Genomic DNA, 14,401 nt, shown 5'->3' on the forward strand with positions numbered 1-14,401 from the left:
AACACATGTAGCAGATGTTTAGAAAGTAGAAATTGAGAATTATGTTGCCCAAAGTCAGTGATCTTTGTACCTGTTTCTAATAACACATATTTATATGCCATTATCTTACATGTACTGGGAGGAAGCATGTGTTTGATGATAAAAAGGTGACATGCATACATGAGCCTGCTGTGAGATGACAACAGTGACAGCAGGTGATGGATACACATTATTAGGTAGAATAACCTGTGTATTCTTCTTCACCTAGGAATACCAGTGCTATTCCATATTTGGTACATCCAGACACATTCTACAAATATGGACAACACTTTGGTGCTCCTGTTTCCTCTGCTGTTCATCTTCAGTGTGGGTAAAGCTGCTCCTCTGCCAATGGACGTAGTCAAAATGAAATCAACGGTTAAGCGGATTTCTGAAACGTTGGTGAACAGTCTAAACCAACACTTACAGGTAACATTTATGGTTCTGTTTGCGATGGAAATCATCAACAGTTGGACGAGTTATTTTTGACTGAATCGTGTTTTGTCTTTAGATGCAGGACCAATCTGGTAGGACGCTCAGTCCACCTGCTGCTGATCTGAATGGACCTTCCTCCATAGTGATCGTCTTGGAGGGTTTTAATCGCAAGATAAGTAGTGACTCCTACTTTGCGGTGACGCAGACCAAGTCTCATATCTCTTCATTGACGAGTTATGTCAGGGAGTGGATGAAGGCGCAATGCAGTGAGCAGCAGCCCAGAGGTTCAGAGCCAGCGTCGCTGCTAAATCTGAAACAGCGGAGTCGACCGGAGTTCTTGGACACTGTGAGTACCGAGGCTCTCATGAGAGTAAGGGAGTTCCTCAATCTGCTGCTACAAAACCTGGATGATCTTGAATCTTGCTGAAAGACAGACCTCTGGACATTTTGTGTAAAAGATGTGTCCGCATATGGCAATGTTGAACTTTTGCAATGTGTTTTAAAGGAAATGTATTATTGCAATTATGTTATTTATATACAAATGTATTTATTTATATACTTAAAATATGTATTTTATAACGTATTCATATTAGGATATTTTATTGTCCACACAATGTTTCCATGCAAACTGATCTGTACTCTGCAAAGAGATAAATCCTTGTTCTGTGTTATGACACCACTGTTGTATCAACAAAGAGCTCTGTGATCAAAAGGTGGACCTTTGCATTCATTTAGTCATGAAACTGAATCAGGCTGGCTGCAGCAGAGGAAATGTCACAAATCCAGGTTGACACTCAACAAGAATAACAGATGTGTTTGTATGAGAACTGCAAGGACAGGAAGGGCAAAGGGCAACTTTCATTTCAATGCAATGTAATCTGTTATTCCAGAATTGTTATTTACAACTGTAGAAGATATTTTATATATTTTTATCTAGACTTTTTTTTTTAAAAACGGAATAAATATTTACATAAAAGTAGATGTGGGGATATGCAAGTTTGTTGGTGTTGTGCAATGAGTTTGGCGAGATCAGAATGAATGAAAAAAGGCACGTAGACCAGGTAAATACACCTACACAGTAGTGTGGGGTTTCTTCCTACTCTCCTAAGTTTCACGAGTGGGACGATGAAGAGCTATCAGCTAATGATTAACAGGGACTGTTATTTTAACAATATGGCTTATATTCAACTGACTTCTGTGAATGGGACGAATAGGGTTTTCATATAAAAAAGTAAAGATTATAATAAAACACCAATTCAAGGGCTTTTAATCTTTTTTTTCATAAAAAGCCAAGTATATGAAAAACAACCACACTTAGTTTATCAGCTCGTTTTAGAATGACAGTATGGGTTACAGAAATGCAGGAATAGAATGACTGAAGTTAGGTGACACAAACATTTCACAGATTGGCATCACATACTGTGAAATCTGACACAAAACTAAATTATAAGAACCACTGTACTTATTTTAAAACATCAGGATGTTGAATGTAGAGGACCCCTCTTGTGTTAATCTTAAACACTTAAGATTCAAACACATTCTCTCTCCACACTCATTCAGACACAAACACACAGCTTTAACTATCAAACCACTTGTTTTTTCTGACGTCGGTGTTCTTGTCACCGTTACCCATCAGCTTCTTCTTGTACTGCTCCACCAGGCTGTCAAACCGGTCCCCGTCCCTTCTCTTAAATTGCTTCTTTCCCGTATTAGCCTTCTGGAAAACAACAAAATGAAGAAAGTCAGAAACACATTTTACATTACATTGCATTTAGCTGGCACTTTCCTCCAGAGGAACTTACAATACGGGCAATAAACCATAAAGATTCAAACTAAGGACAACAGGAAGAGTGCTGACATATTTATTTCAAACAACCATTGTAAATTAATTTTTTTTTTATTCGCCATCAAGGTGGGTATTCAGCTTGTGAAGGAAGATATTTAGACTTCACTGTCCTGATATCAGTGGGAAGCTGGTTCAGGAGCCAGGACGGCAAAGAGGCGTGTCTCTGCTTTAGTGTATCTGGTTCCACTTGGCAGTGAGGGAGTAGCAAGCCGACTGGTAGATGCAGAGCGACGTGCATGTGCTTGAGTGTATGGTTTGACCATGTACTGTTGTTTTAAAAAAAACTCAAATAGTACTCCTGGCAAATTTACATTGATAATCATTTGCCAACCGCATGTTGTGGCTGTGTGTATCTACAGATATATCTCTTTCTGCCTGGAGTTTCTAGGCAACTGTAGAGTTAAAGGTCTGGAGCACCCAAGAAGAAACACTAAACCTTTTCTGACTTGCTGAATTGCAAGGTTATTAAAGAAAGTTGACAAAATGTGGTGTCGTAAAATAACAATACTTCAGTGAATCATCTGCAAAATGTGTTTATGCTTTAAAGGTCCCATGTCATGGTCATTTCTACTGATCATAATTCCATTGTTGAGTTATACTAGAATAGATTTACATTGTTCAGTCACACAGCATCTCTGTATAATATGTGTATTCACTCTGTCCTAAACGGCTTGTTGGAGCTCCTGCCCCCCCCCCCTCCCTATGAGCCCACTGTGCTCTGATTGGTCAGCTCGCCCACTCTGTTCTGATGAGGTCACCACCGTTACAGCGGAACATCAGTGATTATGTGTTACAATAGGCGCATTCACACCGCAGTACTTTTCCCACAAAGGCTCATCAGAACTTAGTTCATCAGAACTCTTTAGTTCTGATGAACTAAGTACAGATCGCGTTCACACCGGAATAAATCCCTGGGGGAGGATTAGGCAAATAAAGCCGCTGACGTCACTTCTTCTTCTGCTTTGGGTTTACTGGCAGGCCGCAAACAACTGCCACCCGAAGTCCCCGGCCGGAGGTCCTCCACCATGCTTTCTTTTGTGTCGCCATAAGTTAGTCTCTCTGCGTTTGTGCGCTGCGCTAATGCTAATAATGCGTCACTGTACCCAGGAAGAAGAAAATGGAAAAAGAAAAATCTCCAACGAGGCGTTCTGGGGCAGCATCAGAGTTCCCGTTAGCCGGTAATTACCGGACTACGACCGGTAAAATATGCTGAAGACCGGCAAATCTAAATCTCTCCGGTCAAAGTGTCCGTTCAAAAATTATTTCCGTTTAGCGCAATACCACATCAGTTGTGCACTTGCGCCACTTATGTGACAGACAAGAATAGTAAATTATAATGTCTAACGCTTAATATGGAGAAAGAGATGTCCTGTATGGGTTGATTGTGCGTTGATCTGTTGGTAATGCCTCGGGTTCCGGTGGGCATGTAAACAAATGCATAATGCTGCGCTATACTTTGCGGCCTCACCCGGTTGCATCGCAACGCTTATTGTTTAGGTGTCTTTTAATAAGCAGGTAGTCCTATTAGCTAGAACTAGCTAGATCTGATCAATATGGACATACACGCGAGTAAAGTCTAATCTGACGGGAGAGAGAGATCAGCTGCTGCTGACGAGTCGAGACGCAGCTCTGCATGATCACATGCAGCGGTGAGCGGAACAAAACACACTTCAGGTTAGAATATCACACGTAGCTATTTTAATTAATTATTATATCAATTTGTTTTAAAGCACAATAAATAACAAAGAAGACCTTTGACCGGCACTTTTCTCATTTAGTCCGGAAGATTTCAACTTTAACAGACATGTTGACCGGCGAAAAAATATTCTAACGGGAACTCTGGGCAGCATAGACAGGTCTTTTCTGTGTTAGAGTTTTACTCCCTACAGGGTGTACTTTGAGGGTTTGTGACTCAGCAGACCGTTTACATGCATAAAAACCTTCATAACACACAAGGGGACGGGTAATAACCGGAAAAGCATGACATGGGACCTTTAATGCAATTAACCTGGAAGTTATACGCTTTTTAACAATATCCACATTGTAAAATAAAACATTTTTACCATCCAGTCTTGAGATTTTTTGTTTTAAAAGCCTTCCAAAGATCCATATTATTCAGGTATTTTAACAACAAACAAATCCACTAACCAAACCATTTGAGAATGTCTCATATTCTGCAGGGATTTTTTTGTTACTTGCTCATTTTTGACGGCAATGCCAACCAATAAAATAAAGAGTTTGATTCACTGATCAATATACCGTCTTGGTCACAATTGTGTTTGCACCATCACACAACTTAAGGTTTATTACACAATGTTTTGTTACCTACAAAGGGGGGGTGAACATACTAAAGAATAAGTAAGTGTTTAACCAAATGAATTCCATTTTGTTTGGTCCTGGGTGTAAGAGTTTTTAAGAGCTTTAAAATTAAAAGTGGACCAGCTACTGTTTCAGCATTTTGTGATAAACAAGCACCTCAGCAGCTCTTTGTGTCGAGATGTTTGTGATCATGACCCGAGATTATAAATAGGAATATGCAATGCAATTTGTACAAACCTGGTTTCTGGGCTGTGTGGGCTTTTCGATCTGTTGTTTTTGACGATCTTTCCTTCCTGTTCCGGGCCGAGCTTTCTTGGGTGGGGGGGCCTGCGGCTTTCCTTTGTCACGCATCCTGCAAAGACAGCATCGTTCAGGTTACATAATTTGCCCAAGTTGGGAAACACTACCACAGTTTCTACAGACATTTTAAAAACGACTTTACAAAAAACTAAATTGAAGGAAAAAACAGCTACAATTGTTGTGAGGTTTTAACACGTCGTGCACAAAATACATTTAGCGTGGCACTTGATTCCCCGATGCTGTATACATATTGGTTGAATGGGAACTTTTTATTGAATTTGTATTTTCCCTTGTTGTCGATAGCTAATCACCCTGCCGCAAACATGAGTTTTGTTGGTTTCACTATTTTGAACTGTGTGACAGAGGCATCGGGATACCAATTATTTTAAGATTTTAAAAATTGTTAATGACATATTTGAAAAGGCCTTATTGTTGGATTATTTATTTAGAAATGTTAAAGGATCAGCAGGAACGCTGACTGCTTTACATTTGTAGTAATCTAAGTCAAATTTAGTTTTAGTTATTTTTAGTACATTTATTAAGTTTTTCATTAAGAGTGCTTGGCTCTGATACTTTCAACAGTACAATAATGGCGCATTTCCACAACACGGCCTCGCTCGGTATGGCTAGGCCTCGTAAGGCCTTGTTAGGACAGGCTCACTTTATGGCGCATTTCCATTACAGTTTAGGAACTGGGGTAGTATCTATAGTAACGCAGTGTAGGTGGAGCCGTGACGTCATCTTCAATGAGCACCACAGAAAAACATCAGCCGTTAGCTGTTAGCCCTCAGAGCTCACAGCTCCTCATATCTGTTCAGAAACTAGACAAAAGTTAAACAAGTACAAACCACAGACTGTCTGTGTCATGGTGAATACAGGCGCTGGTTTATTTATGTCTGTATAGGCCGTTGTTGTGAGTGTGGACGGTCGGAGCATAGCAGATCTCCATTTAGCAAACACACATTTTAATAGGTTTTTCGCCTGCCGTCTGTCTGCAGACTTGTCAAAGCATTAATTCATGGTTTTTACTAACCGGTATCAGTATGTTGTTACTTCGGCATCATTTTGAAACGTGTATTACAATTAAATAACGGTCAAATATGTTCATCTTGTTGTAGTTGTAGCCCCCTTGCCAGCGATTCTCTCTCTAGTTTAGAATACTCAGCCCGACTCAGCCTGGTTGTTGGCCCTGAAAGAACCTCGATTTTATGGGGCCAGAAAGACTGTGAAATAGTACCTGCTAGCCGGAACTACGCCAAGTGGAAACGCAACCAAAAGTGGGCCCTGCACGGCTCGGAACGCTTAAAGCGAGCTCCGCGCTGTATTTGAAATGTGCCATAAGACAAGGCAAGTGAGCAAACACATGAGCAAAATCCACAAACATAATGCTGCCAAACATGTTGTTGTTATTTTTGTATTGGTATTCTTTTTGCCTGGATACTAAGAATAGCTTTGTGGAAGCTAATGGGATCCAAATACAATTGTATACAACAATTCTACACAGCTTGGTTGTTAATAAATAGAGCTAGATCTTTATTACACTTTGGTATTGCTCTGTTTTAAATGTCTCAATTGTTTATGCATATCCTCAAAACACAGCGCATTGTAAACAGGCGACCCGTAAAAGGTAGTGAGAACTGTACCTGATCTTTGGCCCCCGATGGGAAGGGAAGGCTAGAACCTTTCTTCGTTTCTTCCCGTTCTGCAAATCCACATGTTCGACCTCAGGTTTCGTCTGGAAGCCCGAAAACTGTCCGGACTGCTTCTGGTTTTCAAGAGGAGCTGATGAACAAAAAAAGTGGACAGAGTTAAACAAATATATATTATATATATATGTCAAAAGCTTAGTTGATATTGATTGAGTGTTCAAAAGTCGTTAACGTCGAAGGAACATTAATACAGACATGATATCGTCGAACCTTTGTCGTTTCCAGTCTGTACGGATGAGGTTGCTGCTTTATTTCCATCTTTACTGGCCCATTTTCCATCTGCCGGTATCTGAGGTTTCCCTCCTGCTTTTTGTAGCCGATTTTGTAAGAATTCCTTCAAAGACATACATTTGGGGTTCATTTGGAAATCAAAAATGAAATTTAAAAAAGTATTCTTTGTAACAATGACATGAAATGAATTGATAGAAACGCACCTTGTTCCTTTGTTGGCGGATTTCTTTTAATTTAAGTTTCCTTGTATCCTCCAGGGAGAACTCAACGATCGGTCTCTGCAGGATGACATCAAAATATAATCCGGTGTGCAAAATGAAATAATCACCACAGTGTGAAGTCAACATTTTCTAAGGCTGAATAAATACAGTGGCAACTAAGCAAAAACATAGCTCATAATAAAACCGATAATAGATGTCAGCAAAAACCCACCTTGTGTGAGCCGAAGAGGTCAGGGTTGTTGTTAAGGTAACGAAGTGTGCTGAGAGCATGCTCGTGCTCTTGAAACTGGACGAAGCCGTAACCTAACGACTGTCCGTTCGACTGACCCTTCTCTGGCTTCTTGTCATACATCACCCGACACTGAATGAGAAACAGAGGTAGAGACAGCATGAACAAGAATGAAAACACCACCCCCTAGTGGACACACAGAGGCAGTGTTTTAAACTATGACGACAACATTCATAAACGCTACTGGCATAAAATGATGTCCAGGAAGGTTGCAAATTAATGATAGCTTCTACAAAAACAAAAACTAACAGTAGTGCTTCTCACCTCGTTTATGCGTACTCCTTTGTCCCCTTTCACTGCTTGGAGGCAGAGTGCTTTGAGTTTTTTGTTGTCCACTGACTTGGGCAGGTTATGGACACACAGACGATTCTTTGAAACAAACACATTTAAGCTCCGAAGCTTGGTCTTCTTTATTTCTTCAAACTAAGGGAGAGACAACATCAGACATTTCCTTCAATATAAAAGCAATCAGAGAGATGATGAGGGTAAGATTGAGCATTAAATAGATCATTCAGAAAGTAAAACTGTGTTCAATGGTTACTGAAAGATTAACTCACTCTGGTTCTTTTGGCCATGTCTGCTTCAGGGACATTCTCTGCAGGCTTGGTTCCAGCACGGATCACTGGGTGTGGAAGCAAAAGTTAAATCATAATGTATAGGAAAAGATTTAAGAGACGTGACTACTCAGCCTATTTGTATAACTTACTAGGGGCCATGCAAAGCTTTCTAAAATGTTGTTAATCTTACTAATAGAGGGAGAGAACTGACAGGGTGCAAAGAAGGAGAAAAGAAGAGCATGAAAGGGTGTACTCACAGCCCTCTCTGGCCAGGTAGAGGTTCCTGGTGCCTGTTTCTACTTTCACTTTGTCCACTTTCAGCTTGGAAGCATCCTCTCTGGTCACTGCTGCCACAATCATCAGCTTTCTGCCATCCAAACGGATACCAGCGCTCTGCAACAAATAACCCAAAATTACAACAAGACAGCAATTGCACAAAACTGGAAAACAAATTATTCCATGACAAAAAAAAAACAATTGTAGTTAATTACTCGCAATGTATTACCTCAGCCTCATCCTGTGATGCAGCCAGACATTTGTCTGCAGCCTCTTTATTCTTAAACTGAGCAAATGCACAACCTGAAAGAAAAAGGCCAAAATAAGTCCATTAACCGGTTTTTGCAAACAATAAAGATAAGAGTTTTTTTCATCCAAGCACTGGTAACTGACCTTTTGAATGTCCTGTGTCTGGGTGGAGAACAACCTTTATGTAATTAAGCTCTCCATACTTTAAGAGTATTTCCTCCAGATCCTCTTCCTCTGTGTCAAAGGACAGGTTCCTAACACAGCCAGAAGGAAGATAAACAAAGATGGCAGTGAATAATTAGTGAGTAAGCATGAGTAGATATTTTGAAAGCATGATTAAGATTAAGGAAAGAGAACAATGTCAAACCTGAGGAATATTGTTCTGCCTTCTGGTACGTCTGAAGGGAGAAGTTTCTTGGCTTTCTTCTTTTTGGCTGGAGATAAAGGAGCAGTGTCAAAACAACATTTTCATTGACATTTGTATTACCATTACATGCAAAAATAATAAGAAAAACCTAAGCATATAATTGATACCTGATTCTTCATCTTCATCATCTTCGTCATCCTCATCACCCTCACTCCCATCTTGATCGTCCTCTGAATCAAGGTTACTCTTATCCTCGTCGTCATCGTCGTCTCCCTCATTGGACACATCATCATCGTCTTTCTCATCGTCTTTCTCATCATCTGCCTCCTCCTCCTCCTCACTGTCTTGTTCCTCACTATCATCTTCATCTCCCGATTGGGACTCCTCCACTTCAGGTTTGGTAGTGACTCTGTGAAGATGTTTTAAAGAAATAACCCGGTAAAGTAAACCAGTTTTAACCTGTTGACATATTAACAAAGCTTTACATGTGAGATCCACACTTTTTCCTTGCAGGAGCTGCTTGCGGCTTTTCTTCTTCCTCGTCTTCACTGTCACTCTTTGAGGCTGACGGTTTCGGTGTTGCCTCAGTAACTTTGGTTCCTATTAGGTAAACAAAAAAAAGTGTTATGAAGAGTAATTATTGTATTTTAATGTAGACATGTCTTCCCATGAAGAGTAGGAGAAACATGGCATTCATTTTCATTTTTGTATGTGTGTTTTTGAAATATTACCTGCACTTGCGGAAGACTGTGTGGCGATAAACTTGTCCTTAGGCACAGCCCAGTCAATTGCTACCTGCCGACCTGTGAATGAAACAATGACATTTAAAAACACAGTCACAAGAGACGGACTGATTCTTATTTTCCAAATAATATGCCAACAATGAAAAGTGTTTCTCCCACAACAGTAAAATGTCTCACTGACTAACCTTTTATTTCCTTCAGGTTCATGGCAGTTAGTGCTTTTGCTGCCTCAGACACATTTTTAAATTGGACAAATGCAAATCCTCGCATCTTCCCATCTGTAGAAAAACATTAAAATAGGAAATAAGCAATCTACCAACTTAAGGGGCACACAATAATTCAACTATTAATTACTTTGATTATTTGTCCATCCTGTTAGAATAACTAATATTTTTACCAGGTTTGAGGGCAATTTTGTTCTCACGGACTGTTCCAAACTTGGAAAAAACTTCTTTTAGATCATCTTCCGAGCACTGTAACACAACAATTGTGACAGATCTAAGCAACTAGTGTCCCGCTTTAACAGCATTTATGTCACTGAACTTCAGAGGATGGTTAAAAATGGTGCTTGTCAGTTACTCCATTGCTCAACCATAGCGTACAGTACCTTAAAACTCAGGTTCCTGATGATGAGTCTCGCTTTCAGATGCGTTTTCCTAATGCCTTTGGTTTTTTCCTCATTTTCCTTTGGAGCTGGAACTGGAGCTGGAGCTGGCTCTTTAGGTGCTAAATGACAACATGACAAAGTGATCAAGTAAACAAGGCGTGAAAGCACTCACAGTAGCTCTTATTCGGACATGTCTTTATACACACCTGTTTTCCTTTTGTCTTTTATTTTCTTCTTCGCCACCGATATTGAAAGCTTCTTTCCATCGAATTCTTTTACATCTTTCATGGCTCGCTGTGCATCTTCCTCCATGGAAAATGTGACATAGCCAAACCCCCGACATTTTTCAGTGCCTGGTTTATAATTAAAAGATAGGTTATTCGTATCGTTGCGTTTAAATAGATCTCTGACTACTTCGATCTCAAGTAGAATGGTTAGGGTTAGACAGTAAAAGAAAAATGAAATAGAAACATTTGAAATAGAAAATAAAACATAAGTAAAAGGAAAATATAGGCTAGATATTGACAATGAAAGATAAATGTCTGAATATTTTCTGTGAAATATCGATATGAAGGGCCAATTTCACAGTAGAACATTCTTTACATTAAGTGTTTAAGGAATAGCATATTACATACATATAAATGTTAACAGTAGGCTATGGCACAATGTGAAGACATGTTACAGAAGAATGAACAACGTATTTTGCCTCCAGCTAGAGATCATTTTCACTTTAAAAGATTTAGAACACGAATAAATGACAGTACAAACATCACCTTTGTCTCTGACCACGAAACACTGTTTAACAGGACCAATTTCAGAGAATATTTCCTCCAGTCGTTCATTTGAAGCTGAAGCTGGCAGAGAACCAACGAATAAAGTCAGCGCTGGCATGGCTCTGCTGCCGAGCTAACGCTAGCGGTTAGCAGGCTAACGTTAGCCTTTTCTGGCTCGGTAATAATTCACAAGGTATCTCTTATATGTTAACAATCCCGTATTGGGTGTTAATATCCAACTATTCGATGTCACACGGATCTGAGTGGTAAATAATGCTCAAAAACTGTAAAGCTTGAACAACACTAGCTTTCAGATCAAGTCGCATGTTTACATGCGTGGGCAGCCATCTTGGAAATGTAACGGAAATTATCTCGAAATAAGCGAAGGCATTTACTTTGGAAAGCCTGCCGCCTATCGTCCCGGAAGTTTACTCGTTTGTTTATGCAAAGTTTGTTTTTGAGTGGTTCTCAACTTTTTTACTTAGGGAAAGTGGTATAAATTAGCTCAGTACATAATCCGTTTATCTACTGGCCAATTGTTTTTCTTTATAGACACGTAAACGGAAGACCGTCTGAGAGGCGTTTTTGCTTTTTACCTTACTAAATGGTCAAATGGTGCTTGGAGCGAGGGGCGGGGCGAAACTCACGGAAGTGATTTCAAAACAAAAGCACTCGTTTGCTCAAATCACACTTTGAATCACTACAGTATCCTGCTGAAGGACCGGTGATTATTATAAACAAGGTGAATTTAGCGATCACAACAAAAAAGGCCAAGACACATATTTAGCCCAGAAAATGAATGTTACTAAGGGCTGTAAATATAATAAGCCTCTGTCTAAAATGGACATTTTTAGGAGATTTAAACTATACAGCGGTTCTGCTGCACTGCAGTCACTCAGCCGTCTCTCCACTTTTTTTTCTCCAAATCAGCTGCTCTTCATTATTCCTGCTATATTTGACGAGTGATACAAATATTTGTTACCACAAGTTCTTAAGAAAACTGACTCTGTTGGACTCGGTTCTAGTTTGACTTCTACCAGAAATAAAATGAAGTACTGTGTACTTTGTGAGTAATCCTCTGTCAAAGTCCCCTCCTTAGTACATAATGCATGTTTTTCTGCGATCTTTGATGAATGATAAAAATATATATTATATAAAAATAGCAGAGAAACATGCATTCTTGTTCTCAGGAGGGGACATTGACAGAGGAGTACTGGAACAGTACACAGTAAGTACTTCATAGTACTTGTGGGGGTAGTTTCACTAGTACTGAGTCCAACAGGATCAATATCACGAAGAACTAATGGCAACAAAAAAGAATTCCCTCATCAAACTTAGCAGAAGTGGCTTGATTTTGTTCTCAGCACAATAGTATGAAGCTGCAGCGTCGGAGGCGGCAGATACAGACTAGTAGATACAGACTTCTAGTTGTTTTGCAACATCGCCCCCTAGCGAATTGGATGCCGTCTCATGTATTTTGTATGTAAAAAGATAGTCTTTTATATTTGTCTTATCAAATTTGACATACAACACATATATATATATATATATATTGTAGTAATAATGATATCACCTTTACATTTAGATGTATATTTTGTTAAAAGAAAAGAAAACTGTTAATTTATTTTTTGGGAGAAGGGGTGGGGTTAAATACGTGTAAACTTCTTCCCACGCCTTTTCCGATGTGTAATTAGATCATTTGTTCATATATAATTTGTAATTCAATAATATTTACTTTATAAATGTGATACTGCTTACGTTTCTACAGGATCATTCTACAGTATCATAATTATTTTGTTTCATTTCATTATTATTATAAAAAAAAATGTATTGTATTAAATCAAATGTGTCTTTGAAGAGGTGCTAGATAACTGAAAAACAACTGTTAATGTGTTTATGCACCAGGCTGCAAAAGATAAACAAGCAGTTTGACCGAGAGGCAATTCAGTGCAGAATACATTTTTATTTATTTGCACACTGAGGATTCTTCACTGGGGTGAGGCGGGGTCTGTTGTTCCCTCAGCCACCAGAAAACAGCTCCAGCTGCATTACCCCGGGAAGCCCTCTTCTGAGAAGAAACCCTGAATCCTTCCTCGCCGTCCACTTCCCCGGTAGCCTGTCCCTACGTCCTTATACAGGCTGTCACACTGGAAGCACCTGGAAATTTGGTACGCCTTCCTGTACTCCTGTTTGTGTCCCTCTGAGAACACATTCCAGTTGACGACACCTGAAGTAGAATGTCATAAGACAATGTCGTGGATATTTTAAACTTGTCAATACTGCAAAGATGTACAATGAGAGTAATCAATAATAGACTGGTGAAAGCAAGCAGCGTTGTCTTTCGTTGGTTCTTTATTTGAAGCGCTTCAAAGGTACATGTCTCACAGAGTACAGAGTAGTCTGCAGGAGTGCACAAAGGGTATAATGTGTGTGTGTGTTTTATAGAGGACTGTTGCTGTGCAGGAAGTAAAAGACATAAGACTTTCCTTAGAAAACTGTTATCTTACAATGCTCTAATAGGGAGGGCCGCATCCTCCAGGTACGACCTTGGCGGGATGCTACCGTGTGGTACAACAGGTCGAGTTGACCAAACAATTTCTAAGCATAATATCATCATTTGGTTTTACTATATAAAGTAATATAAGAAATTGCCACTACATTCCCCCCTTTTGATCATACTCTGATCAATCATGAAAATAAAACAAATGACAGGATAGACTAATATAACACATCAATGAATACAACCTGGTTTAAATAAACACATCATAAACATATCATGGAAAGTGGCTGTTTTTGTGGAGGACAGACTCTGTATGTGGAAAGCAAAAGAATACTGAAACGAGGGAATGGCAATTTTACACACAATTTTACAGTTCAGTGTCTGACTCTTTAGTGTCGGAATCAGTGGGGGCTGATTCTGGGTTGGTCATAACATTGTCAGTGGTTTGAAGGAGAGCATTGTATTGTACAAATGCAGAGGAGATCATACTTTCCAGGTGGACGTTAGCTAATTCTTGTCCGAGGGGCTCCATCTTCAATCACTCGCCAGTGATCAGGCACAAAGTTTATGTTCTTGGTGTTGTCGTCTGCTTCGTGGATGTGTCTAGTCTGACTGAGACTGTACCTTCATGACCATGTCAATTAAATCCAACACCATGACGGCACAGACGAGGAACCAGAGGCATATGAAAAAGCACAGCTGGCCGTCGCCCATGAGTCTTGTGTGTGGTACTAGGGTGTATGTGCTGCGTGTGTGGGGCTGGTGGTGACTTGGCACGTGACTTGTCGTTGTCTGTTTCTACTGGACCGGCTAGACTGGGGCGGAGATGACAGCTTTGCAGTGGCTGGCGTGGACCCACGTGGCTCTCTCGGCGACCTTGACCGCTGTCTGGGTGACGAGAAGCACCTGGTAGGGACCTTGCCAACGGCTGGATCTCCAGCTCTTTCTCCGGAAGTCCTTG

The 14,401-nt window shown here is 40.0% G+C and overlaps 1 protein-coding gene across 2 annotated transcripts; it reads right to left on the bottom strand.

Moving 5' to 3' along the window:
• Positions 1-1,704: 1,704 nt before the first annotated feature.
• rbm28 (RNA binding motif protein 28) lies at positions 1,705-11,557 on the bottom strand. Of its 2 annotated transcripts, none has more exons than XM_079685527.1 (20): positions 10,941-11,557; positions 10,374-10,520; positions 10,168-10,286; positions 9,958-10,033; positions 9,746-9,838; positions 9,549-9,620; positions 9,318-9,417; positions 8,985-9,226; positions 8,818-8,884; positions 8,595-8,704; positions 8,431-8,504; positions 8,183-8,318; positions 7,926-7,990; positions 7,633-7,791; positions 7,291-7,440; positions 7,062-7,136; positions 6,823-6,961; positions 6,562-6,700; positions 4,856-4,970; positions 1,705-2,170 (listed from the first exon to the last, which is right to left on the bottom strand). In XM_079685527.1, the coding sequence occupies exons 1-20, from the start codon at positions 11,056-11,058 to the stop codon at positions 2,030-2,032; spliced, it is 2,337 nt and encodes a 778-aa protein (XP_079541653.1). In that variant the 5' UTR covers positions 11,059-11,557; the 3' UTR covers positions 1,705-2,029. The 2 variants fall into 2 exon arrangements, with proteins under 2 accessions (XP_079541653.1, XP_079541654.1); XM_079685528.1 differs by having other exon boundaries at positions 6,838-6,961; positions 10,941-11,553.
• Between the last annotated feature and the right edge of the window lie 2,844 nt (positions 11,558-14,401).

Source organism: Notothenia rossii (genome assembly GCF_949606895.1).
Source record: "Notothenia rossii genome assembly, chromosome: 5".
Classification (NCBI taxonomy): domain Eukaryota; kingdom Metazoa; phylum Chordata; class Actinopteri; order Perciformes; family Nototheniidae; genus Notothenia; species Notothenia rossii.